The 25826-nt window shown below is 42.8% G+C and overlaps 2 protein-coding genes across 4 annotated transcripts; both read left to right on the forward strand.

The window, feature by feature from the left end:
- Positions 1-116: 116 nt before the first annotated feature.
- On the forward strand, positions 117-2124 carry cimip4 (ciliary microtubule inner protein 4). Of its 2 annotated transcripts, none has more exons than XM_014192783.2 (5): positions 117-199; positions 922-977; positions 1114-1246; positions 1411-1521; positions 1791-2124. In XM_014192783.2, the coding sequence occupies exons 2-5, from the start codon at positions 930-932 to the stop codon at positions 1868-1870; spliced, it is 372 nt and encodes a 123-aa protein (XP_014048258.1). In that variant the 5' UTR covers positions 117-199; positions 922-929; the 3' UTR covers positions 1871-2124. The 2 variants fall into 2 exon arrangements, with proteins under 2 accessions (XP_014048258.1, XP_014048259.1); XM_014192784.2 differs by having other exon boundaries at positions 142-199; positions 896-977.
- A 9012-nt stretch (positions 2125-11136) lies between these two features.
- On the forward strand, positions 11137-16875 carry il2rb (interleukin 2 receptor, beta). 2 transcript variants are annotated; one of them, NM_001140548.1, is given in 10 exon segments: positions 11137-11376; positions 12314-12399; positions 12628-12748; positions 12880-12964; positions 13221-13314; positions 13635-13771; positions 14328-14505; positions 14763-14874; positions 15146-15218; positions 15838-16870. In NM_001140548.1, coding segments are annotated over 9 exon segments (1578 nt in total). In that variant the 5' UTR covers positions 11137-11376; positions 12314-12329; the 3' UTR covers positions 16546-16870.
- Positions 16876-25826: the final 8951 nt, after the last annotated feature.

Genomic DNA, 25826 nt, shown 5'->3' on the forward strand with positions numbered 1-25826 from the left:
GTTCAAATTTCAGGTAATGCGCTCTACTGTATCGGAGCCCCTTTTAGGATAATTGTGACATCATTATCCATTATCCTGTTACTCTTCACGCTGATTGGACGATGAGGGGGGGTTCAGAAAAATCTAATTAATTGAGGTAAGGTTAGCCGCAGGATCGCAAAAATACACAGTGACTGAGGCTCTGAATCGTAGCACAGATGTAAGTATATTTAGGCTAACTTTTCTAATAAAATAATGTAAAATATAATTCCTCACTTTCGGGAATTCTATGCCATGCACCTGACACGTGATAATTAAACGCGCCAACGATTGTTCTTGTAGCCCACCTGGCCCAGCTACAATGTATTCATGTCAGGAAAATAAGGTAGTCACATTTTTCCGGTTTGGTTCAGTTTGAGCTTTGGTTTAGGCTAAGATTTTATTTATATTTCATTTGAACGCTAATGCGGACACTAACATAATACGTTGGCCTAGTCCTTCAGCATTACTGTATTGTGTAAATTATCGATTTTGAAAGTAGACGCCCCTGTCAACTGTGCAGATGTAATCTTTTCCGCGGGAGGGCAGCCAATATAATTCTCTGTTGGGTTTAAATTAACTTTTTCAGTGCCAAATAGTCCTTTTGAAAAGCCAATACTCTGTCAAACAGTTAGTATAAATCGAGAAAAGTTTTTTTTTAATCTCTATGGATTAGCAGATGTTGATTTATGGCTCTTGGTTGCCCAAATGTTTGTGCATCAGATTTATTATAAAGGATCTTACAATGCTGCATCTTTTGATGGAACACTGGACAGTGAATGTTGACATGGGAAACCTACAGGACTGTACCAACAACAAGAACACTTGTGGTCAGACAGCGCATTCTTTAGTTCTGTTCTCTGCTTACATTACCTAGAATCCTCTTCGCCTCTTGTTTGTTAGTCAAGGCAATGACCTCCACCTGCCAGCCGGAGACAACAGTTGGAGACATGCCGCAGGTCAGTAGCGTAGGAGAGGGATGGAATAATTCAGTTTAAGTGCCAAAACTTGGTATTCCACTACAACCTATGCACACTACTGAGCTCTCAACTATGCTTTTGCAACTGTGTGTCTGCATGTGTGTGTGTGTTGAAGGTGAGAGTTTTAGCATGCCCGGAGGTTCCTCCTCTCTTTCTGCCTCACTATACTGACACAGAGTCAGCCTTCGTCCCTCCCCACTGCTCCTACCACAGCCTGGGACACTGTCTGCGCACCAACATCTTTCCAGGTCAGTGTTGCACCAGGTCACTGTTGGGCATTCCTGATTCAGTATGATACCAAAGTGAATTATCAGCACAGGCTGTGACAAATACAGTCAAGGATTACTGTTCCTCTGTCTAATGCTCATGTTCTTTTCTTTTCCTGTCCATGTTTCTATTCTATTCTTCCCAGGAGCTCCTCTGGTGTGGAAGTCCTTGGTAAAAGACTCCTACATCATTCACCCCTTGCCCGCCCCTCCTACAGACCCCCAGCGTTGGTACGGCCGCAAGACTGATGACATGGGTGGGTGACCTGCTGCTAATGCCACTTATTGCTATATCAACTATTACTACCACTACCGCTCCAAGTAGTACTATGAATACAAATAGTGCTACAATATTCATAAAATGCTTTGATAATAAGCTAGATAATAGCTAGATAATAAGCTAATAATAAACACCACTTATTTGATTACTACTACCAATGATATGACGACTAGGTCTATCCTTGCTACATCCACTTATACCCGAACTCCCTTTTCATTCTCCCTCCTTTTATTTGTTCTTTCATAGTGAAATGGACAGAAAGAAACATTGTGAACCAGAAGTTGAACAAGGCGCTAAAGGCAATGGAGAACAAAGGGTCTAAATGAGGCCATGGTGCAGTGGCCATTTCACACCCTCACCGCAGCGGCCATGCACCTTCCACATCATTTACACCTCTTTTTACACATATATCTACATTCAAGCCCTTACAAATCCTTTCTGGTACACTTGGTCACGTATGCATGCACACACACAACCATTGCCACAAACTCTCAAAACGTACAAAAACAACCCACGCAAAAACAACAATTTATATGTAGACACAAGTTCATGATCTCTCTTTTGCCGCAATAAAAGCAGAACAGCATCCTTTACTTTAGTTATCTGATGTTCTGTGTATTGTAGGGCTCATTTACTTCTGAGGGGATGTATTCATAGCTGTCATCAAAAAATTTACTCATAATACTGAAACCCACTGAAAGTGATTATATGTTAAACCTGTAATCTAATCCAGCTTCTATCGATATTCAGAAAAAACGGTAAAATGTAAATTCAGTTTTACCAACAGAAGAAGATTACATAAACCACAATTAGGTGGTTACCACATCAACCAATGTTATTTTTAGGTTGGAAAGTTGTAGTAGCGGCTTTGAAGTATTCTTCAAGTACTTTTTGCAGTAATATTGAAGAACATTTTTACTTAATCTGTGCACAAGTCTCAAATGTACATGTAAGTAGCTATAATCCCCCTGACCATATTATCAACGAAGTTGCTGAAATGACAGGAATAAGAAACGGATGGAATGAATGAAACAGGAAAGAATGAAAATGCTCAAAGGATGACAACGGTTGGAGGGGATTTTTGTCTCAGATGTCTTTTTACCATGAAGAAGTAGCAGACTAATGCAAAGTGACAGCATCACTGACGTGGTTTCAACAACAAAAAATCACAGAAACGGTATTTTTGTCACAACCTCATCTCTAGCTTTGTTGTCGTGTTCGGTCTAGAGGCTATAGAGACTATCCATGCTGGGGCTTTAGAGGATAAAAGGTGTTTTTTGAAGTTATACTGATTCACTTTACTCACTCAACAACAAGACAAACTGTCATACCGAGCCCAGTGGAAAGAATACTGAGATGTTGTTAATAATTCATCTCAAAAGATCATGTTCTCCTTTCTCCTGCTGACATTTAGTGGGGGGGTTTTGTGCATCATGTTACTGTAACATATTTCTTGACTGGTGTCAAATTAGGGAAATTCCAAATTTATGGCCACTAATATGGAATTGGTCCCCCCTTTGCTGCTATAACAGCCTCCACTCTTCTGGGAAGGCTTTTTACTAGATGTTGGAACATTGCTGCAGGGACTTGCTTCCATTCAGCCTCAAGAGCATTAGTTAGGTAGGGCACTGATGTTGGGTAATTAGGCCTGGCTCCAAGTCAGCGTTCCAATTCCTCCCAAAGGTGTTCGATGGAGTTGAGGTCAGGGCTCTGTGCAGGCCTGTCAAGTTCTTTCACACCAATCTCGACAAACCTTTTCTGTATGGTCCTCGCTTTGTGCACAGGGGCATTGTCATGCTGAAACAGGAAAGGGCCTTCCCCCAACTGTTGCCACAAAGTTGGAATCACAGAATTCTCTAGATTGTCATTGTATGCTGTAGCGTTAACATTTCCTTTCACTGGAACTAAGGGGCTTAGCCCAAACTATGAAAAACAGCCCCAGATCATTATTCCTCATCCACCAAACTTTACAGTTGGCACTATGCATTGGGGCAGGTAGCGTTCTCCCGGCACCGCCAAACCTAGATTTGTCCAAAGGATTGCCAGATGGTGAAGTGTGATTCATTACTCCAGAGATCGTGTTTCCACTGCTCCAGAGTCCAATAGCTGCAAGCTTTACACCACTCCAGCCGACGCTTGGAATTGAGCATGGTGATCTTAGGTTTCTGTGCGGCACTTGGCTATGTAAACCCATTTCATGAAGCTCCCGAAGAACAGTTATTGTGCTGACGTTGCTTCCAGGGGCAGTTTGGAACTCGGTAGTGAGTGTGGCAACCGAGGATAAACTATATTTACGCGCTACTCACTTCAGCACTCGGCGGTCCCATTCTATGAGCTTGTGTGGCCTACCACTTCGTGGCTGAGCCGTTGTTGCTCCTAGACATTTCCACTTCACAATAACAGCACTTACAGTTGACCGGAACAGCATTAGCAGGGCAGACATTTTACGAACTGACTTGTTGGAAAGGTGGCATCCTGTGATGGTGCCACGTTGAAAGTCACTGAGCTCTTCAGTAAGGCCATTCTACTGCCAATGTTTGTTTATTTTTTTATATACACTGCTCAAAAAAATAAAGGGAACACTTAAACAACACAATGTAACTCCAAGTCAATCACACTTCTGTGAAATCAAACTGTCCACTTAGGAAGCAACACTGATTGACAATAAATTTCACATGCTGTTGTGCAAATGGAATAGACAACAGGTGGAAATTATAGGCAATTAGCAAGACACCCCCAATAAAGGAGTGGTTCTGCAGGTGGGGACCACAGACCACTTCTCAGTTCCTATGCTTCCTGGCTGATGTTTTGGTCACTTTTGAATGCTGGCGATGCTTTCACTCTAGTGGTAGCATGAGACGGAGTCTACAACCCACACAAGTGGCTCAGGTAGTGCAGCTCATCCTGGATGGCACATCAATGCGAGCTGTGGCAAGAAGGTTTGCTGTGTCTGTCAGCGTAGTGTCCAGAGCATGGAGGCGCTACCAGGAGACAGGCCAGTACATCAGGAGATGTGGAAGAGGCCGTAGGAGGGCAAAAACCCAGCAGCAGGACCGCTACCTCCGCCTTTGTGCAAGGAGGAGCAGGAGAAGCACTGCCAGAGCCCTGCAAAATGACCTCCAGCAGGCCACAAATGTGCATGTGTCTGCTCAAACGGTCAGAAACAGACTCCATGAGGGTGGCATGAGGGCCCGACGTCCACAGGTGGGGGTTGTGCTTACAGCCCAACACCATGCAGGACGTTTGGCATTTGTCAGAGAACACCAAGATTGGCAAATTCGCCACTGGCGCCCTGTGCTCTTCACAGATGAAAGCAGGTTCACACTGAGCACGTGACAGACGTGACAGAGTCTGGAGACGCCGTGGAGAACGTTCTGCTGCCTGCAACATCCTCCAGCATGACCGGTTTGGCGGTGGGTCAGTCATGGTGTGGGGTGGCATTTCTTTGGGGGGCCGCACAGCCCTCCATGTGCTCGCCAGAGGTAGCCTGACTGCCATTAGGTACCGAGATGAGATCCTCAGACCCCTTGTGAGACCATATGCTGGTGCGGTTGGCCCTGGGTTCCTACTAATGCAAGACAATGCTAGACCTCATGTGGCTGGAGTGTGTCAGCAGTTCCTGCAAGAGGAAGGCATTGATGCTATGGACTGGCCTGCCCGTTCCCCAGACCTGAATCCAATTGAGCACATCTGGGACATCATGTCTTGCTCCATCCACCAACGCCACGTTGCACCACAGACTGTACAGGAGTTGGCGGATGCTTTAGTCCAGGTCTGGGAGGAGATCCCTCAGGAGACCATCCGCCACCTCATCAGGAGCATGCCCAGGCATTGTAGGGAGGTCATACAGGCACGTGGAGGCCACACACACTACTGAGCCTCATTTCGACTTGTTTTAAGGACATTACATCAAAGTTGGATCAGCCTGTAGTGTGGTTTTCCACTTTAATTTTTTAGTGTGACTCCAAATCCAGACCTCCATGGGTTGATAAATTGGATTTCCATTGATTATTTTTGTGTGATTTTGTTGTCAGCACATTCAACTATGTAAAGAAAAAAGTATTTAATAAGATTATTTCTTTCATTCAGATCTAGGATGTGTTGTTTAAGTGTTCCCTTTATTTTTTTGAGCAGTATATTTTTTGTTTCACCTTTATTTAGCCAGGTAGGCCAGTTGAGAACAAGCTCTCATTTACAAATCAAATCAAAGTTTATTTGTCACGTGCTGTCACGGGCGTCAAAAGGATTAGACCAAGGTGCAGCGTGGAATATGTTCATCTTGTATTTAATTGCCAAAAATGAACACTTTACAAATATAACAAAAATGACAGCTGACAGTTCCATCAGGTACTTACAACAAAACAGAAAGCAACTACCCACAAAAAAACAAAGGAAAAAACAGGCTGCCTAAGTATGGCTTCCAATCAGAGACAACGATAGACATCTGCCTCTGATTGGAAACCATACCCGGCCAAAACATAGAATGCCCACCCACCTATCACACTCTGGCCTAGCTAAACAGAGAAAACACAGCTCTCCTAGGTCAGAGCGTGACACGTGCGCCGAGTACAACAACAGGAATACAACCTTACAGTGAAATGCTTACTTACAGGCTCTAACCAATAGTGCATAAAAGGTATTAGATGAACAATAGGTAAGTAAAGCGGGAAAAAAACAGTGAAAAGACAGTGAAAAACAGTAGCGAGGCTATATACAGTAGCAAGGCTATAAAAGTAGCAAGGCTACATACAGATACCGGTTAGTCAGGCTGATTGAGGTAGTATGTACATGTAGATATGGTTAAAGTGACTATGCATATATGATGAACAGAGAGTAGCAGTAGCGTAAAAGAGGGGGTGGTGGGTGGCGGGACACAATGCAGATAGCCCAGTTAGCCAATATGTGGGAGCACTGGTTGGTTGGGCCAATTGAGGTAGTATGTACATGAATGTATAGTTAAAGTGACTATGCATATATGATAAACAGAGAGTAGCAGCAGCGTAAAAGAGGGGTTGGGGGGCACACAATGCAGATAATCCGGGTTGCCATTTGATTACCTGTTCAGGAGTCTTATGGCTTGGGGGTAAAAACTGTTGAGATGCATTTTTGTCCTAGACTTGGCACTCCGGTACCGCTTGCCATGCGGTAGTAGAGAGAACAGTCTATGACTGGTGTGGCTGGGGTCTTTGACAATTTTTAGGGCCTTCCTCTGACACCACCTGGTGTAGAGGTCCTTGATGGCAGGCAGCTTAGCCCCAGTGATGTACTGGGCCGTACACACTACCCTCTGTAGTGCCTTGTGGTCGGAGGCCGAGCAATTGCCGTACCAGGCAGTGATGCAACCAGTCATGTTGCAGCTGTAGAACCCTTTGAGGATCTCAGGACCCATGCCAAATCTTTTCAGTTTCCTGAGGGGGAATAGGCTTTGTCGTGTCCTCTTCATGACTGTCTTGGTGTGTTTGGACCATTCTAGTTTGTTGGTGATGTGGACACCAAGGAACTTGAAGCTCTCAACCTGCGCCACTACAGCCCCGTCGATGAGAATAGGGGCGTGCTCAGTCCTCCTTTTCCTGTAATCCACAATCATCTCCTTAGTCTTGGTAACGTTGAGGGAGAGGTTGTTATTCTGGCACAACCCGGCCAGGTCTCTGACCTCCTCCCTATAGGCTGTTTTGTCGTTATCGGTGATCAGGCCTATCACTGTTGTGTCGTCTGCAAACTTAATGATAGTGTTGGAGTCGTGCCTGGCCAAGCAGTCGTGGGTGAACAGGGAGTACAGGAGGGGACTGAGCACGCACCCCTGGGGAGCTCCAGTTGTGAGGATCAGCGTGGCAGATGTGTTGCTACCTACCCTCACCACCTGGGGGCGGCCCATTTGGTGACAAAACGGATGGCACAGTGATAGACCACATCCAGTTTGCTGAGTAGGGTGTTGGAGGCTATTTTGTAAATGACATCGCCGAAGCCAAGGATTGGTAAGATAGTCAGTTTTACGAGGGTATGTTTGGCAGCATGAGTGAAGGATGCTTTGTTATGAAATAGGAAGCCGATTCTAGATTTAATTTTGCATTAGAGAGGCTTAATGTGAGTCTGGAAGGAGAGTTTACAGTCTAACCAGACACCTAGGTATTTGTAGTTGTCCACATATTCTAAGTCATAACCGTCCAGAGTACTGATGCAAGACGGGCGGGCGGGTGCGGGCAGCGATCGGTTGAAGAGCATGCATTTAGTTTTACTTGCATTTAAGAGTAGTTGGATGCCACGGAAGGAGTGTTGTATGGCATTGAAGCTCGTCTGAAGGTTTGTTAACACTGTCCAAAGAAGGGCCAGAAGTATACAGAATGGTGTCGTCTGCGTAGAGGTGGATCAGAGAATCACCAGCAGCAAGAGCGACATCATTGATATATATACAGAGAAAAGAGTCGGCCCGAGAATTGAACCCTGTGGCACCCCCATAGAGGCTGCCAGAGATCCGGACAACAGGCCCTCCGATTTGACACACTGAACACTATCTGAGAAGTAGTTGGTGAACCAGGCGAGGCAGTCATTTGAGAAACCAAGGCTGTTGAGTCTGCCGATAAGAATGTGGTGATTGACAGAGTCGAAAGCCTTGGCCAGGTCGATGAAGATGGCTGCACATTATTGTCTTTTATCGATGGCGGTTATGATATCGTTTAGGACCTTGAGCTTGGCTGAGGTGCACCCATGACCAGCTCGGAAACCAGATTCCATAGCGGAGAAGGTACGGTGGGATTCGAAATGGTCGGTGTTCTGGGTCTTGAGTGTCTCCCCCTTTGAAGATGGAGATTGCATGGCTGTGTGCTTGATTTTATACACCTGTCAGCAACGGGTGTGGCTGAAATAGCCGAATCCACTAATTTGAAGGGGTGTCCACATACTTTTGTATATATAGTGTATCTTATTTTCAATAAGTGTGGGTGTCACAAGCACTTTCATTATGTGGCCTTGAATTAAAAGCCTTAGCCCAGCCGTAACGTTTCACTTCATTCTAAAAATAGAAAACCAATGAGTCTTCCAATTATATAATATTTCAAAAATGAAATGTTTGAACACCAAATGAGACTCATTGTGGAGTTTAGGATATGATTTCAATCTGATTAGAATGATAGAATCTGGGCCCCATTTATAGTAATTACAAAACACTTTCTACTAAGCTAACATGGAATTGTTTTAAGATGGTCATACCAATGATCATTTAGCTATTTGATTTAGAATTTTATGGCCCTTTGGGTATCTTTTTATTTAATTTCTTATTATTTGATGAAACATTGAATTTGGCCTTACTGCTACTAGCCCATAGAAATGCATTGATTAACAGATTCATACATGGACAAATACATAGTTGAAAAATACATCAAAAGTAAGTAAAGTGTTTGTCCTATATCTGAGAGATATATGAAAGATCAGGAAATTATTACATATATTTTTTGCCCATATTTAACCTTTTTTTTAGGGGCGCTAAACTACTTCCATATATTCTTCCATTATATTTTTAAACTGGTATCGGGCTATTTTCTGACGAGTCTTGTGGGCAACCCTAGAGCAAAACGGACAACACCATCGTGTTCATGAGGTAATAATAGTTTGCATGTGGTGCTTCATTTTATCGGGCGGACAACAGTCTGAAAAATAACATGTTGCACCTTAACACCCAACTTTTCGAGCAAGACCTCAAAAAGGCCTATAGTTAGCAAACTACAGAGGTGTTGTGATATGATTAGCACACCTTCTCTTTTTAAAACGATGTTCTCACCTCCTCCCATCGTACACCACAGTCCCCCCCCCCCCCCCCCCCCCCCCCCCTGTGGTCTACAGATGGAGATTGTTTTTCTTATTGCCTCTGTACACAAATTCCACATAACATTGAGGCCTAGCACCAACTTCCTGCCACAAAGCGGACTCTGACCTTTCAACAAGCGTTGTGTGTGTCACCTACACCACCCCCGCCTCTCTTCTGCAAGCCTACCAATGCTGCAGAGTGAAAAGTACTCAGCCAGAACCCATATATCTGGGGGTGTCAAAGTGCCATCATGGCCAAACCAACGCATTCACTCGCGTTCTGTGAACAAACAGGCAGTTGTTGCAACATAAGCCTGAACTTCACTTTGTTGAATTTCTCACCGTTCACAAAGAGTGTTTCTACAATGCCCTCCTGTACCAAAAGATAAAGCATGAGTTAAGATGTGCAGATACACTTCACAGGACCTGCTCATCTCAGTGTGCTAAGCATCTACTACAGCATGTATTTTGTAATGTTGTAACAAGTAGAGGTTTCAATCGGTTTCTATGATAAAAGGATGATTTTCATTTTCAATACAAATTCATTCCACTACATTGATTGATACAAAGCATTTAATGTAACCGTGTGACATAAAATAGCTATCTACCTATTGCTTATGTTGTTTTGTATGTCACATAATATGTAAGTATGTGATAGAAATCCAACAATGGAGGAAATGGGTATCATGCTGCATGACACCACAGACAAAAAATACTCCCATCTATGAGGAAAAAGCTTGTCTGTCTATGGCTACAAAATGAGATGTCCGATGACCTTTGCATTGTCATACTAACTCAGTTCATCTTTCTATTGCCATTTCTACTTCTGCATTTTATTGACTTTCACAAGGATCTTATGACTCCACTATCCATTTACTACTAGCTTGAAACCATTTTGTGATCTGACTTGCTTTCATGAGGGATCTACAGTATATTGGAAAACCTTTGTATATTTTAACACGTGTCTAACTGTAGTGTATTCACCTTACGCCTTGATCACACCGACAGTGTCATTGCGTAAATTGGGACACAGCATCATTTGGATACGTGTGCAACAAAAGTTCAATATTCACGTTCTGCTACCATTTCTGTCAAGCCGTCTACGCATACAGTTTGACGCATACGTTCGATAAATCCAATCCAACGTATGCACCACACAGAACGCACTGCAACTGCCTCTCCGACGCAATGTTACAAGGCAAATGTAGCGTTCCATTGGAAATGAATGTACTTCTGTTGTACCAAAATGCAATGACGCTGTCGGTGTGATCGAGGTGTTACTCTGCCAATCTGGTGCTGCAATTTGTGAAACCACCTGACATTTCAGTGTGAACGTGCGTCTCTGTTCTAGCCTACTTTACTGGTACTCGACTGAAACAGGATGCGGTGTATTCACTATTTTTACCTTAACACATGAAGGGGCTCAGGGGCCTAATGGCTTTGCTTGTAGAGTATGTGTTGTAGAGAAGTGTTTCTCAATCCTGGTCCTAGGAAGGGCTACCACATTTTTGTTTTGGACCAAGCACTAATGCTCTTAATTGAACTAATCAACTCATCATCAAGCCTTTAATATGAATCAGGTGTGTGGGGGCTTTGTGTCCCCAGGACCAGGGTTGATAAACACTGTTGTAGAGAATGGTAATTATAAGTTGTTTTTTTATCTTCAGGGTTTTGTGTGGCTTCCTGCAAGACACAGGCAAATGTCAGCCTTAGCAAGAGGTTGTGGTTACGTGTGTCACCATGAAATGTCATTGGGCACTTCAATCGAGAGGGAGAGAGAGAGAGAGCGAGAGAGAAAGAGAGAGCGGTAGGAAGCAGGAGAGAACGATAGAGACAGAGTGAGAGAGCGCTAGAGGCACAGAGAGAGACAGTCACAAAGGGAGAGACAGACAGACAGACAGACAGAGACCTACCTGAGACTAAGGAGACAGAGAGGAGAGAGCATCTGCAAAAGTCAAATAGTAAAAACAGAGCAAAGTAAGTAGGAGAACAGAATGAGGACTGTGCTGACACTTCGACTCTGACTAAGAGGGTAAGTCTGACGAGGTAGAGTACCAATTTGTTTGCATGAGCACTTACTCTTTGTAAGATTCAACTTAGATTTCAATTTTATAAAAAAAAAAAAACGTATCATTGAGTATCATTCTTGTTATCATCTAGATGTCAGCCGCATCATCGTAATATGTAGTAATTTAAATCTAATCCTTAGGGCGGCAGGTAGCCTAGTGGTTAGAGTGTTGAGCCACCACGAAGGTCGCTAGTTTGAATACCCAAGCCAACAAGGTGAAAAATCTGTTGATGTGCCATTGAGCAAGGCACTTAACCCTAATTTGCTTGATATTACTATGGCTGACCCTGTAAAACAACACATTTCGCTGCACCTATCTGGCGTGTGACAATACATCAATAGTGTATATATATATATATCTATCCACGTTTTTTACATCTAGGCCAACCTGGTGAGTCTGTCTAACAAGCACTCAAGAGGATAGTGTTTAGACTGTCTAGTTTTTTATCAGTCTATTGGTGCAAACAAACTTGAACATCAGCCTATTCAGAGGAGACAAGGGTACAAAAGGTTTTCTCATTGAGAGTTCAACATTAGGTCATGCAGTATTCAGCAGTCTCTGGATGAATGTGTATTCTGCACATATATCAATTCAAGACGAGTTTCCCTTGCTGCCTTTAGAGTGCCTACCAAAACTCTTGGGCCTGTGACGGAAAGATTTTAATGTCGAATACAATCAAGTCAGGACGTCCCTTATCAGTGTCATGTATTTGCTGCTGTTCTATGCAACTGTTACTCAGGATTTGTACTGTCTAAATGTTTCTGGTGTTCCAATGCTCTGTTATAACAGCCTCTTCATCTTTAGTTTTCATCATCTTTGTTTTACATTTAAGCAGTGGTGGTAATGGCCAAGACTCTGTAAGTGACAGTTTCTTAATCTATGTCATCTTTTGTTTTCCAGTTAGACAGTGGTGGTAATGATGTGGTCCGTGCTTCACCTGCTGTTCCTGCTCTCTGTTCCAACAGGCTTCACTCACAACCTCCAAGGTAACTAGTCACTTCATGTTACTCTCAGCCTACTCATTCAGATAAGATCTGTGAAAAACAAACAGTACTTGCACCTTGTGGAGAAACACAATTTATTGATTGAATTGGCCCCCCTCCTGCAAAATGTAAGTCAGATTTGTGAAGTTGGTGAGTTTGTGGATTTTAAAATGATGTGTTACTATACAGTAATAATATTTTTGGTTTACCTTTGCTGACTTTCCCTCCAAGGACTGTTTTGTGTGAATGACTACATCAACAATATCACCTGTGTGTGGAACAGCTCGGCAATAGATCCAGACGTGGCCTGCCAGCTCCTCGGTACAAATGAAAACTTTAAGAGAAATCTTTGGTAAGGAATATTTTTTTGTCTGTCTTTATTATTACTGCAATACAGAAAATGACGGCATTGTGTTTTGAGGTATAAATGCATCCCTGTGTAATATTGAGAGTTTTACTTTTCATTTATTTTGTTTTGTATAGCAATAGTAGTTGCGATCTCAAACCCATCGATATGCCGGGGCAAGGTCATTCTTTCAGAGGCTGCAGTATTGTCTTTGAGGGCCATGTAAGTTTTTCCTGATATCAGAATCAGAATTATATACAGTATGTAATTCTCCATATATATATTATTGTTCATATATGTTATTGTACATATCAATTTCATTGTTTTCTGTAAATCTATCAATTCCTATTTTATTTTTCAAGTATATTTTTTATAAAACTGCTTGTGAAAATGAGAATTTTCACACAAATGTAGAACAGATGCTAGGAGTTCTTACTTTAATAAACATGCCATCTGCTTTCTGACTTTTTCTCTACAGTATTTCAGTTCAGCCGAGCACCTCCCCAGCATTAAGGTGAGGTGTAACGGGTCTGAGGCGGTAAACCTCAGAAGATACAAACCTATCAACCACAGTGAGTGTCCACTTTTTCAGTGTTCTCTTTTGTCTAGTGTACCTGCGAGAGTAGCCTCTCACTAAATAGCCGTTCTTCCTCACTGGTTCATTTTAGAGTTTGATTCTTGCATGGATACATACATATTCAATACTGAATGTATGTACCACTATCAATTAAAATTTTGCTTCTGAAAGCATCTGCTAAATGACAACATTATTAAGTCTTCAGGTCTCAGACAAGATTACCCATCACCTGACTGTAGTTCACCAAACCGCCTCCTCTATATTTCCACTTCATGGTATTAGATGACTGTGACATTTCCCACTGTTTCCTTACAGTTAAGATGCATCCTCCTGGTAACCCGGTCATCATCAATGGGACTAATGCCACCTGGAGTGCTGGTAGTCCGCTGTCTAAGAAGATCTTTGAATATGAGTTCCAGGTGAAGGTGAAGAGGGAAGACCAGCTATGGGAGGTGAGTGAGACAGACAAACCATTGTGTGGGTGGGTGTGAAAGTGTGTGGTATTGGCTGAACGCAGTATTCCTGCTGAATGAGTTATAGTGAATCTAATTAGTGGGTATAATACCGGCGCCTGAGTATTTGGCTGTGATTTTTGGCGGATTCTTCGCTTCCACAGACAGCAAAGCATGATGTGTGTACATTTGAGTTATCTAGAGGAGAAAAAAAATGCACACCTATTTAGGTGAGGTGCTGGCTAGCGGAGTGGAAAACTTGAAAATAAAGGAGAGCTGCACACTCTAGGAGCTCAGATGCAAAAATGTAATGTCCACCGTTTCGACAGGCAAGCTGTCTTCATCAGGGTATAATACCCTGATGAAGACAGCTTGCCTGTCGAAACGTTGGACATTACATTTTTGCATCTGAGCTCCTAGAGTGTGCAGCTCTCCTTTATGTACATTTGAGTTACACACACTCATCTCAAATCAGGATTTCAGCCTAAATAGTTTGAGAGTCTTGTAGCTTTGTAGTGATTATGCTTATTTTTGTTTACCTGTCTGTCTCTGTCAGGAGGCCCAGAGTTTGACCAGACTAAAGCAGGAACCGTGGATAGAGCTAGATGTGGAGGAGAGTGGGATTCATCACATCAGGCTGAGAGTCAAGCCGACCCGACCCGCCTCTAGCCACTGGAGTGAGTGGAGCCCCACTGCCTCCTGGACATCAGAGGGCGAGGTCTCACCAACCTTTGGTACGTTTGATGCCATGCCATGCCACAAACTAAAACCTTACATCTACTATATGTTCAGTCATGCAGAAGACTCTCTTTCCCATCCAGAAAAACTGACAGTCGGTGCGTAGTGAAGTTCATGCGGCCCATACAGGAATAAAATTAATTTTCTGGTCTCAAAAATTGTGTTTAACGACCCGTGTTAATTGCATTAAATGCATCCAGATGCATTACGGAGACCTATATTCCAACCGTGCTCCCATTCTCTGGTGTTTCAGTGGACACAGTGGAGTCCCCGGACCTGACTTTGTGGCTGGTGTTAAGTGGTGCGTTTTTCACTCTCATCGTTGTCATGTTGCTGGTCTTCTACAAAACTCATACAAACAATAGGTGAGTAATGCGTAAAGGTGGATTATATGCGTACGTGTATGTATTGTTGGGTCAGATCAGAGTGAGACCTACAACCTTTGGCTCAGTGAGTTAATTTGGTCTTGTGCCGTCTTGATGTTGGGGGCTTGATTTTATCATTGGTTACATAATCCAATATGAAGCAAATTTTGCGTTCAGGACCTTAGGCCTGTTTGGGTATGTAGTGTCAAGTTAATTCTGGGACAGACCCAAGATGGCTTGTTAAAATCCATGTTGTTTTGGTGCACTATAGGAAACACCAGTATGTGCCTGACCCCGCCAAGTACTTCCAGCCACTTAACTCTGTCCACCGTGGAAACTTTCAGGTACCTGGAAAATACTCCAACTTCCTGCTAAACTTGAAACCTGTTGAACCAATAAAATTCTGTGTATGTGGTTTTATTCACTAGCGTGAATGTTTTCTTGATATGAAAACCTAGTGGACGGCCTAATATAATATTCTGGAACCTGGTTGAGTGGATATATCCGCATTTATGTCCATATTTAACTTGACTTACTACTTACTTACATTTGATGCTTAGAGTTGGGAACAGTCTCTTTAGTTGCCAGTAAAAGGATAGTGCCCAGCCACAGTAAAAACCAAAGGGAAACGTTAGTCATGAGCACAGTCCCCTTGGTGTGGATTCTCTGATGGTTTGAATTCCTTGCATTAACAGTTAGATGCAGAAATAGACACGCTCTCTCTACCACACGCACACATTAACACACCAATAAACTCACACATGCACTCCTTTTAGACTTACGAACAAGCACACACTGATCTTGCAGCAACTTTCAAAACTTGATACTTGCCAGTGTAGATGCAGTAACATATTTATCCTTTGTCATTTTGCCTAAGTATCAGCATAACTTTCAATTTCACCAATAACTGTGACACTGTACAGAGCTGTGTATACTGATGTGTCTCTGGCCCTCCCCATGCAGAAATGGCTGAGCCCCTTGTTTGCTCCAGAGTCCTTCATCACCGCCCAGCCCTGCGATGACATCTCCCCTGTGGAGGTGTCTGGAACAGAAGTCTGGGACGTCACCGACTCCACCAGCTCCACCACCGCTGCCTTTCTCCTAAACTCGGACCCCAACACTCCCTCTGATGGCTGGAACAGCAGCGGCCAGTCCTCCTGCTTCTCCAACATCGGCTACTTCTACCCGAAATACCCCAGCAGCCTCTTCATTGAGTCTTGCCCCGTCTACTTCACCTACCAGGGGGACCACAGCTCTATCTCCGCCACATCCTCCTCCTATGAGTGCCTGGAGCGTCTTGGTCGGCTGCAGAGCCAGCCCCTGAGCCCAGACTCTGGATTCGGCATGGAGAGCCTAGCGGGGGAGGACCAGGTGGAAGAGGAAGGAAAGGGTAAGAAGGAGAGGAATGTGGTTTCAGTTGCCCCTCCTCTTGTCCTACCAGTCTCCCTGCCTGCTCGGATCCCTCCAGGCCCTCACCATCCCCTGAGTCTCCCCCAACTCCCCCTTCATAATCCTGAGTCAAACCCTGCCATGGCGTCTAGCGGCAGTTACAATGCCTGGCCAGTAGAGGCTGCTCTAGGCAGATCCTCCTCAATGACAGTGGAACCCAGTTGTAGTGGCTATTTGACCATTAAAGAGCTGCAGAATACCTACAGCAACAAGTCTATTTGAACAATCCATTTTTCACTCAATTTGCATTTTAGTTAAGCTGTTGAACTTATTCTTTGTGCAAGCTATGACACAAGGCCCAGATAATGCAGGTACAAAGTGCCAACCAATGATTTTTTACATGGAAAGTATTGTAGAGTTTTAAGTATGTAGCTTATTCGTATTTTATATACATTTTGTATATTACTTGTACTACTATTGAGGCAGCTGGTTTGCCAATGCATTGTTACTTTATCTCAGATAGTTAGTGCTGCTAGTTGTTTTTGTCTTTAAATGTGTTCACTGACAGCTTGTTTGTATGAAGACCTGAATAAAATCTCTGACAGAAGAGAAGTGGGTCAGCCTTAAACTTCCTGTGTTTGTGGCCTTTGGTTGCAGTGAGGAGTGGGCAAGTGGTCCTGCTGTGTGTGTTCGTGTATGCATGTGTGTGTGTTTGCGTGCGTGTGCATCAGTGGCGGTCGGTTCCGTTTAAGATGAGGGAGGACCATTTTAAAAAATGTATGAGCATGGCCATATTTCTATTACAGCATATTGGATGACTGTCATTCATATTCATTTCACCCAGTTCAATGTAACATCGATAGGTTTATGCTACTACATGATGCTAAAATTTTCTCTATACCCATCATGAGGTTGTTACAACCTAGCCTATGAATGAAAGTTTACAACGTAGGGGCACACAGGTCGAGAGAAAAATTAAAGATGACAGACAGTGACACATTGACAGACAGTGACACATTCAATCCCGTCTTGCACACTCTTGCCTGCATCTATCTGATCTAGGGTGTAGTCATTGAGAGTTTCTATTGTACAAATTCAGGTATTTTTTTTTTATCTCCGTTCGGTTCCGTTTAAGAAACATTTTAACAGAATCGGTGGAATGAATACACCCTTGATCACGTGTAAACACAGTTCACTTTCATAGCAGCCACGTTGCATTCCTTCTTGCATCTATGCACTCTCCTCCTCTCACCTTTTCCCTTCGCTTTTGGACTTCAATGTACAACACATCAGCTGCATGTGACCATGTGAAAAAACCTTTCCAAGACAAACGATATCATACCCGCTACACACAGCCTACATCATTGTCACCATATTAGCTAAAGTAACGTCATAGTCAACATAGCAAATAGAACCTTCTAACGCGTTAGTAAACCCACTACAGTCATGCAGTAACGTTACAGTGTTCAGTCAGTAAGCAGTTTAGAACTTGCCCTGGTGGCAATACATTTGTAAAACCAAAAGCTTACCTTGAATTGGAAGTGTTCCAATGTTGTGTTGACTAGTCATAGCTAGCATCCCTCTGTTTGAGCAGGGTGTTTGAGTGCTAAACTAGCTAGCTGCATTTGCTAGCTAAGTAAGTGAAACTGGAAAAACAATCTCTCTCTTTCTCTCTTGCTTCTTCATTTTGGAAGAAATGAATTTGTTCAAAACTGTTCAACTATTGTCTTTCTCTCTCTTTGAGTCAACTACTCACCACATTTTATGCACTGCAGTGCTACCTGTAGCTTATGCTTTCGGTACTAAATTCATTCTCTGATTCTTTGATTGGGTGGACAACATGTCAGTTCATGCAAGAGCTCTGATAGGGTGGAGGACATCCTCCGGAAGTTGTCATAATTACTGTGTAAGTCTATGGAAGGGGTTGAGGACCATGAGCCTCCTAGGTTTTGTATTAAAGTCAATGTAATGATAACTAACAAACTTCCGTACTTGACAGTGTTCCGTACACGTGACCATATTTTAGCGCCCCAAAAAATTCATACTTCCAGGTCAAATGTAATATGAATACCATTGTAAAGCACAATTTCTCCACTTTCCAGCAAAACCAATAACGCGACCTTCATGCTGCCCGTCTCTGCATGATTGAAGAAGCAATGGAGGTCCACCCGGTCTTTTGAAAAATTGCGGTGGGGGAAGCGAAAACTACTGAGTAGTAGTGAAAGGGGGAGAGATGTGTGGGGAAACTACTTTTTTCACCCGATTTGTCCAATTTATCACCTCTAAAATTTCTATAAAACAATATAAAGAGTTTATATAATGTCATTATTTTTTTAATAGGGTTTTTAGGGCGGCGCTAAAGTTATCTTCACAAGTAAACTGCGGCTGTCTCGCGGCTTTTGAGAGTCATGATGGTTTGCAGAGATGATGTGAAAAATGTATGCATTCAGTTGTACAATTGACTAGGTATCCTCCTTTCCCTGTCCCTTTCACCTTCTTGTTTTTAATCTGCAAGAGAAGCTCTACCCCTGGTGGAAAGACACTGTATGTCACACAATGTGTTGCATAATGCGTGCCGTACGATACGTCATAATGTATTGTGCAGCGTTAGAAGGGTCAGTTTTTTCAACTTTTCTCAAATACATTTGCTCTATTACCATGTCAATTAAAGCTGGAAGAGAAAAGCAGTTTACACCCCGGATTTTGATGCCAACACAATCGCTACAGTCCCATTAGTTTTCATCGCAGCCTCGTTTGAAAGCTGCGGTACGCAAAACCTGTACGGAACTGTGTTAGCTATCGTTACCCAGAGGAGGACGGAAACTAGCGGTCCTCCGTCTACACCATGGTGCTACCCTACAGAGTGCTGTTGAGGCTATTGTAGACCTTCATTGCAACACAGTATGTTTGAATGAATTATTTGGTGACGTGAATATATTTAGTATAGTTTTATAAAAAAAATCTAACTTTTGAACTGTTTTACCATTTAAAAAAATGAAATTCACTGAGGATGGTCCTCCCCTTCCTCTTCTGAGGAGCCTCCACTGGTGTGTATGTACAGTTGAAGTCAGAAGTTTACATACACCTTAACAAAATACATTTCAACTCAGTTTTTCACAAAAAGGTCATTTAGGTCATTTAGGATCACCACTTTATTTTAAGAATGTGAAATGTCAGAATAATAGTTGAGAGTGATTTATTTCAGCTTTTATTTATTTCATCACATTCCCAGTGGGTCAGAAGATGACATACACTCAATTAGTATTTGGTAGCATTGCCTTTAAATTGATTAACTTGGGTCAAACGTTTCAGGTAGCCTTTCACAAGCTTCCCGCAATAAGTTTGGTGAATTTCGACCCATTCCTCCTGACAGAGCTGGTGTAACTGAGTCAGGTTTGTAGGCCTCCTTGCTCGCACACGCTTTTTCAGTTCTGCCCACACATTTTCTATGGGAATGAGGTCAGGGCTTTGTGATGGCCACTCCAATACCTTGACTTTGTTGTCCTCAAGCCATTTTGCCACAACTTTGTAAGTATGCTCGGGGTTATTGTCCATTTGGAAGACCCATTTGCGACCAAGCTTTAACTTCCTGACTGATGTCTTGAGATGTTGCTTCAATATATCGACATAATTTTCTTTCCTCATGATGCCATCTATTTTGTGAAGTGCACCCGTCCCTCCTGCAGCAAAGCACCCCCACAACATGATGCTGCCACCCCCGTGCTTCACGGTTGGGATGGTGTTCTTAACTTTGGAAGCCTCCCCCTTTTCCTCCAAACATAACGATGGTCATTATGGCCAAACAGTTCTATTTTTGTTTCATTAGACCAGGGGATACCTCTCCAAAAAGTACCACATTTGTCCCCATGTAGTCTGGCTTTTTTATGGCGGTTTTTAGCAATTGCTTCTTCCTTGCTGAGCGGCCTTTCAGGTTATGTCGATATAGGACATAGATAATTTTGTACCTGTTTCCTCCAGCATCTTCACAAGGTCCTTTGCTGTTGTTCTGGGATTGATTTGCATTTTCGCACAAAAGTACGTTAATCTCTAGGAGACAGAACGCATCTCCTTCCTGAGTGGTATAACGGCTGCGTGGTCCTATGGTGTTTATACTTGCGTACTATTGTTTGTACAGATGAACGTGGTACCTTCAGGCGTTTGGAAATTGCTCCCAAGGATGAACCAGACTCGTGGAGGTCTTCAAATAATCTGTTTTTAAACAATTGTTGGAAAAATTACTTGTGTCATGCATAATGTAGATGTCCTAAACCGACTTTCCAAAACTATAGTTTGTTAACAAGAAATTGGTGGAGTGGTTGAAAAACAAATTTGAATGACAACCTAAGTGTATGTAAATTTCCGACTTCAACTGAAGGAGTGTATATGTTTGTGTGTGTATGTGTGCATGTTTGTGTGTGCGTTTGCCTGTGAGTTGTTTGGCAGAGGTGTTCTGATTTGAGAGTGTATTTGTGTAACAGATCTAAGGGTGGTTGTGGCTTATGAAAGCTGTGGTGTGAAATTAGGTCCGTTTGTGCATTTGTGTGTGTAAACATGTCCTGTCAGGTGTATGTGAATTTGTGTATTAGTATGTGGTCTGACATTTAACTGTGACACCACCCACTGCTGACTTTCACTCTCTTGAAAAAGTTGTTTTACTTGTCATTGCCAAATCAAATGAAATTGTATTAGTTACTTGCGCCGAATACAACAGGTGTAGACCTTACAGTGAAATGCTTACTTACGAGCCTCTAACCGACAGTGCAGTTTCAAAAAAATATGGATAAGCATAAGAGATAAAAGTAACAAGTAATTAAAGAGGAGCAGTAAAAAATAACAATATATACAGGAGGGTGCCGGTACAGAGTCAATGTGCGGGGGCACCGGTTAGTGGAGGTAGTATGTACATGTAGGTAGAGTTAATTAAAGTGACTATGCATAGATGGCAACAGAGAGTGGCAGTGGGAGGCAATGTGAATAGTCTGGGTAGCCATTTGACCAGATGTTCATGAGTCATATGGCTTGGGGGTAGAAGCTGTTTAGAAGCCTCTTGGACCTAGACTTGGTGCTCCGGTACCGCTTGCCGTGTGGTAGCAGAGAGAACAGTCTATGACTAGGATGGCTGGAGTCTTTGACAATTTTCCTCTGACACCGCCTGGTATAGAGGTCCTGGATGGCAGGAAGCTTGGCCCCAGTGATGTACTGGGCCGCTCCTACTACCCTCTGTAGTGCCTTGCGGTCGGAGGCCGAGCAGTTGCCATACCAGGCAGTGATGCAACCAGTCAGGATGCTCTCGATGGTGCAGCTGTAGAACCTTTTTTAGGATCTGAGGACCCATGCCAAATCTTTTCAGTCTCCTGAGGGGGAGTAGGTTTTGTCGTGCCCGCTTCACGACTGTCATGGTGTGCTTCGACCATGTTAGTTTGTTGGTGATGTGGACACCAAGGAACTTGAAGCCCTCAACCTGCTCCAATGCAGCCCCATCGATGAGAATGGGGGCGTGCTCGGTCCTCTTTTTCCTGTAGTCCACAATCATCTCCTTTGTCTTGATCACCTTGAGGGAGAGGTTGTTATCCTGGCACCGCACGGCCAGGTCTCTGACCACCTCCTTATAGGCTGTCTCATTGTTGTCCATGATCAGGCCTACCACTGTTGTGTCATCGGCAAATTTAATGATGGTGTTTAATGATGATGGAGTTGTGCCGGGCCGTGCAGTCATGAGTGAACAAGGAGTACAGGAGGGGGCTGAGCACGCACCTCTGAGGGGCCCCTGTGTTGAGGATCATTGTGGCGGATGTGTTGTTACCTACCCTCACCACCTGGGGGCGGCCCGTCAGGAAGTCCAGGATCCAGTTGCAGAGGGAGGGGTTTAGTCCCAGGGTCCTTAGCTTATTGACAAGCTTTGAGGGCACTATGGTGTTGAACGCTGAGCTGTAGTCAATGAATAGCATTCTCACATAGGTGTTCCTTTTGTCCAGGTGGGAAAGGGCAGTGTGGAGTGCAATAGAGACTGCATCATCTGTGGATCTGTTGGGGCGGTATGCAAATTGGAGTGGGTCTTGGGTTTTTATGGATGATGGTGTTGATGTGAGCCATGACCAGCCTTTCAAAGCACTTCATGGCTACAGACGTGAGTGCTATGGGTCGGTAGTCATTTACGGAGGTTACTGTAGTGTTCTTGGGCACAAGCACTATGGTGGTCTGCTTAACCTGTTAGGGCTAGGGGGCAGTATTTACACGGCCGGATAAAAAACGTACCCGATTTAATCTGGTTATTACTACTGCCCAGAAACTAGAATATGCATATAATTATTGGCTTTGGATAGAAAACACCCTAAAGTTTCTAAAACTGTTTGAATGGTGTCTGTGAGTATAACAGAACTCATATGGCAGGCAAAAACCTGAGAAGATTCTGGATAGGAAGTGCCCTCTCTGACCATTCCTTGAGCTTCTTGACTCTTTTTATTGAAAACTTAGGATCTTTGCTGTAACGTGACACTTCCTACGGCTCCCATAGGCTCTCAGAACCCGGGAAAAATCTGAATGATGTCGAGGCAGCCCCTGGCTGAAAAACATTAGCGCGTTTGGATAGTGGTCGGTCAGAGTACTATGAGACTGAGGCGCGTGCACGAGACGACCCCATGTTTTTATTTTCTCTCTCTTTGTACTAAAACACAGATTCCCGGTCGGAATATTATCTTTTTTTTTTACGAGAAAAATGGCATAAAAATTGATTTTAAACAGCGGTTGACATGCTTCGAAGAACGGTAATGGAATATTTAGAATTTTTTTGTCACGAAACGCGTCGTGCGCGTCACCCTTCTTTACACTTCGGATAGTGTCTTGAACGCACGAACAAAACAGAGGATATTTGAACATAACCTGTTGGGGATCTGATCCCGGTATTGGGATTTATTGTCAAGAGACCATGGCGGGAAATTCAAAACTGCAAGAATCTAATAATTTCAATTTCTCAAACAATCAACAATTTTTCACCATTTGAAAGATAAACATCTCCTAAATCCAACCACATTGTCCGATTTCAAAGAGGCTTTTCGGCGAAAGCATAAAGTTAGGTTATGTTAGGAGAGTACATTGAAAATAGCTGTGTGTAATGTTTTGTCAATTCAAAGACAGGTGTCACCAAAAGCAGATAACCAGCTAAAATTATGCACTAACCTTTGACAATCTTCCTCAGATGACACTCCTAGGACATTATGTTATACAATACATGCATTTTTTGTTCCATCAAGTTCATATTTATATCCAAAAACAGCATTTTACAGTAGCGGTGAAATTCCGAATTTTTTCCCCCTCAAATGCTTCCGGTGAATCAACGTTACAATTTACAAAATTACTATTCGAAAACATTGGTAAATTATAATATTGTCATTCAAAGAATTATAGTTTAACATTTCGTAAATGCTACTGCATTGCCAGATTTCAAAAGAACTTTACTGGGAAATCACACTTTGCAATAAACGGGGTGCTGTGTTAAGAACAATAGGCTAGGATATACAGGTTAGCACCATCTTGTAACCATCTAATATCAATAATACTATTGTCAATAATCCCTTACCTTTGATTATCTTCATCCATTGGCACTTCCAGGAATCCCAGGTCCACAACAAATGTGGTTTCTTTCGACAAAGTTCATAATTTATGTCCAAATAACTCCAAGTTGTTCCATGTTGTTAGCGCTTCGGTAGGCTACTCAAAAGTAGGGCGGGGGGGGGGAAGTCACGACAAAAAGTAAAAAAAATAATCTATTTACGTTCGTTCAAACATGTCAAACGTTGTTTAGCATCAATCTTTAGGGCCATTTTTTAACGTGAAACATCAGTAATGTTTCAACCCGACCTCTCCTGTGTCTTGAAAAACGTTTTTGAAAAATGTCTCGCCTCACATGAACTCACATGAATGCGCAGGTGCGCGCAATAATGAAGTGACGACATCCCAGGGACGTCAACTTCTCTTCCTTGTCATCCGGTCTCTGTTCATCATAGACGCTTCAAACAACTTTATAAAGATCGTTGACATCTAGTGGAAGCCGTAGGAAGTGCGAAATGAATCCTTTGTCACTGTGTGATCTATTAGCAATGACTCGAAAATAGTACAGCCACAAAATTCTCATTTCCTGGTTGTATTTTTCTCAGGTCCTTGCCTGACATATGAGTTTTGTTATACTTACAGACACCATTCAAACAGTTTTAGAAAATTCAGAGTATTTTCTATCCAAATCTGTTAATAATATGCATATCCTAGCTTCTGAGTTGGTGTAGGAGGCAGTTAAAAATGGGCACATATTTTTTTCAAAATTCTCAATACTGCCCCCTAGCCCCAACAGGATAACTATGGATTATTTTGAACCAAACCAACCTTTGTTATTGAAGTAGAAGTCCTGGGAGTGCATTCTGACGAAGAACAGCAAAGGTAATAACATTTTTCTTATAGTAAATCTGACTTTGGTGAGGGCTAAACTTGGTGGGTGTCTAAATAGCTAGCCCTGTGATGCCGGGCTATCTACTTAGAATATTGCAAAATGTGCTTTCAGCCGAAAAGCTATTTTAAAATCGGACATAGCGAGTGCATAGAGGAGTTCTGTATCTATAATTCTTAAAATAATTGTTATGTTTTTTGTGAACGTTTATCGTGAGTAATTTAGTAAATTCACCGGAAGTTTGCTAGTTCTGAAGTATGCTAGTTCTGATCGTCACATGCTAATGTAAAAAGCTGGTTTTTGATATAAATATGAACTTGATTGAACAAAACATGCATGTATTGTATAACATAATGCCCTAGGTGTGTCATCTGATGAAGATCATCAAAGGTTAGTGCTGCATTTAGCTGTGGTTTGGGTTTATGTGACATTATATGCTAGCTTGAAAAATGGGTGTCTGATTATTTCTGGCTGGGTACTCTGCTGACATAATCTAATGTTTTACTTTCGTTGTAAAGCCTTTTTGAAATCGGATAGTGTGGTTAGATTAACGAGAGTCTTGTCTTTAAAATGGTGTAAAATAGTCATATGTTTGAGAAATTGAAGTAATAGCATTTCTAAGGTATTTGAATAATGCGCCACAGGATTCCACTGGCTGTTACGTAGGTGGGACGATTACCGACCCTAGAGAGGTTAAAACATGTTGGTATTACAGACTCGGACAGAGAGAGGTTGAAAATGTCAGTGAAGACACTTGCTAGTTGGTCAGCGCATGCTCGCAGTATTCGTCCTGGTAATCTGTTTGGCCCTGAGGCCTTGTGAATGTTGACCTGTCTAAAGGTCTTACTCACATCGGCTGCGGATAGCGTGATCATACAGTCTTCCGGTACAGCTGGTGCTCTCATGCATGTTAAAGTGTTATTTGCCTCGAAGCGATCATAGAAGTAGTTTAGTAGGCTCGTGTCACTGGGCAACTCTCAGCTGTCCTTCTCTTTGTAGTCTGTAATGGTTTGTAGGCCCTGCCACATCCAACTAGCATCAATCTTAGTCTTGTATTGATGCTTTGCAGGTTTGATGGTTCGTCGGAGGGCATAACGGGATTTCCTATATGCTTCCAGGTTAGAGT

The sequence above is a fragment of the Salmo salar genome, chromosome 03 (genome assembly GCF_965601325.2).
Source record: "Salmo salar chromosome 03, fSalSal1, whole genome shotgun sequence".
Lineage (NCBI taxonomy): Eukaryota > Metazoa > Chordata > Actinopteri > Salmoniformes > Salmonidae > Salmo > Salmo salar.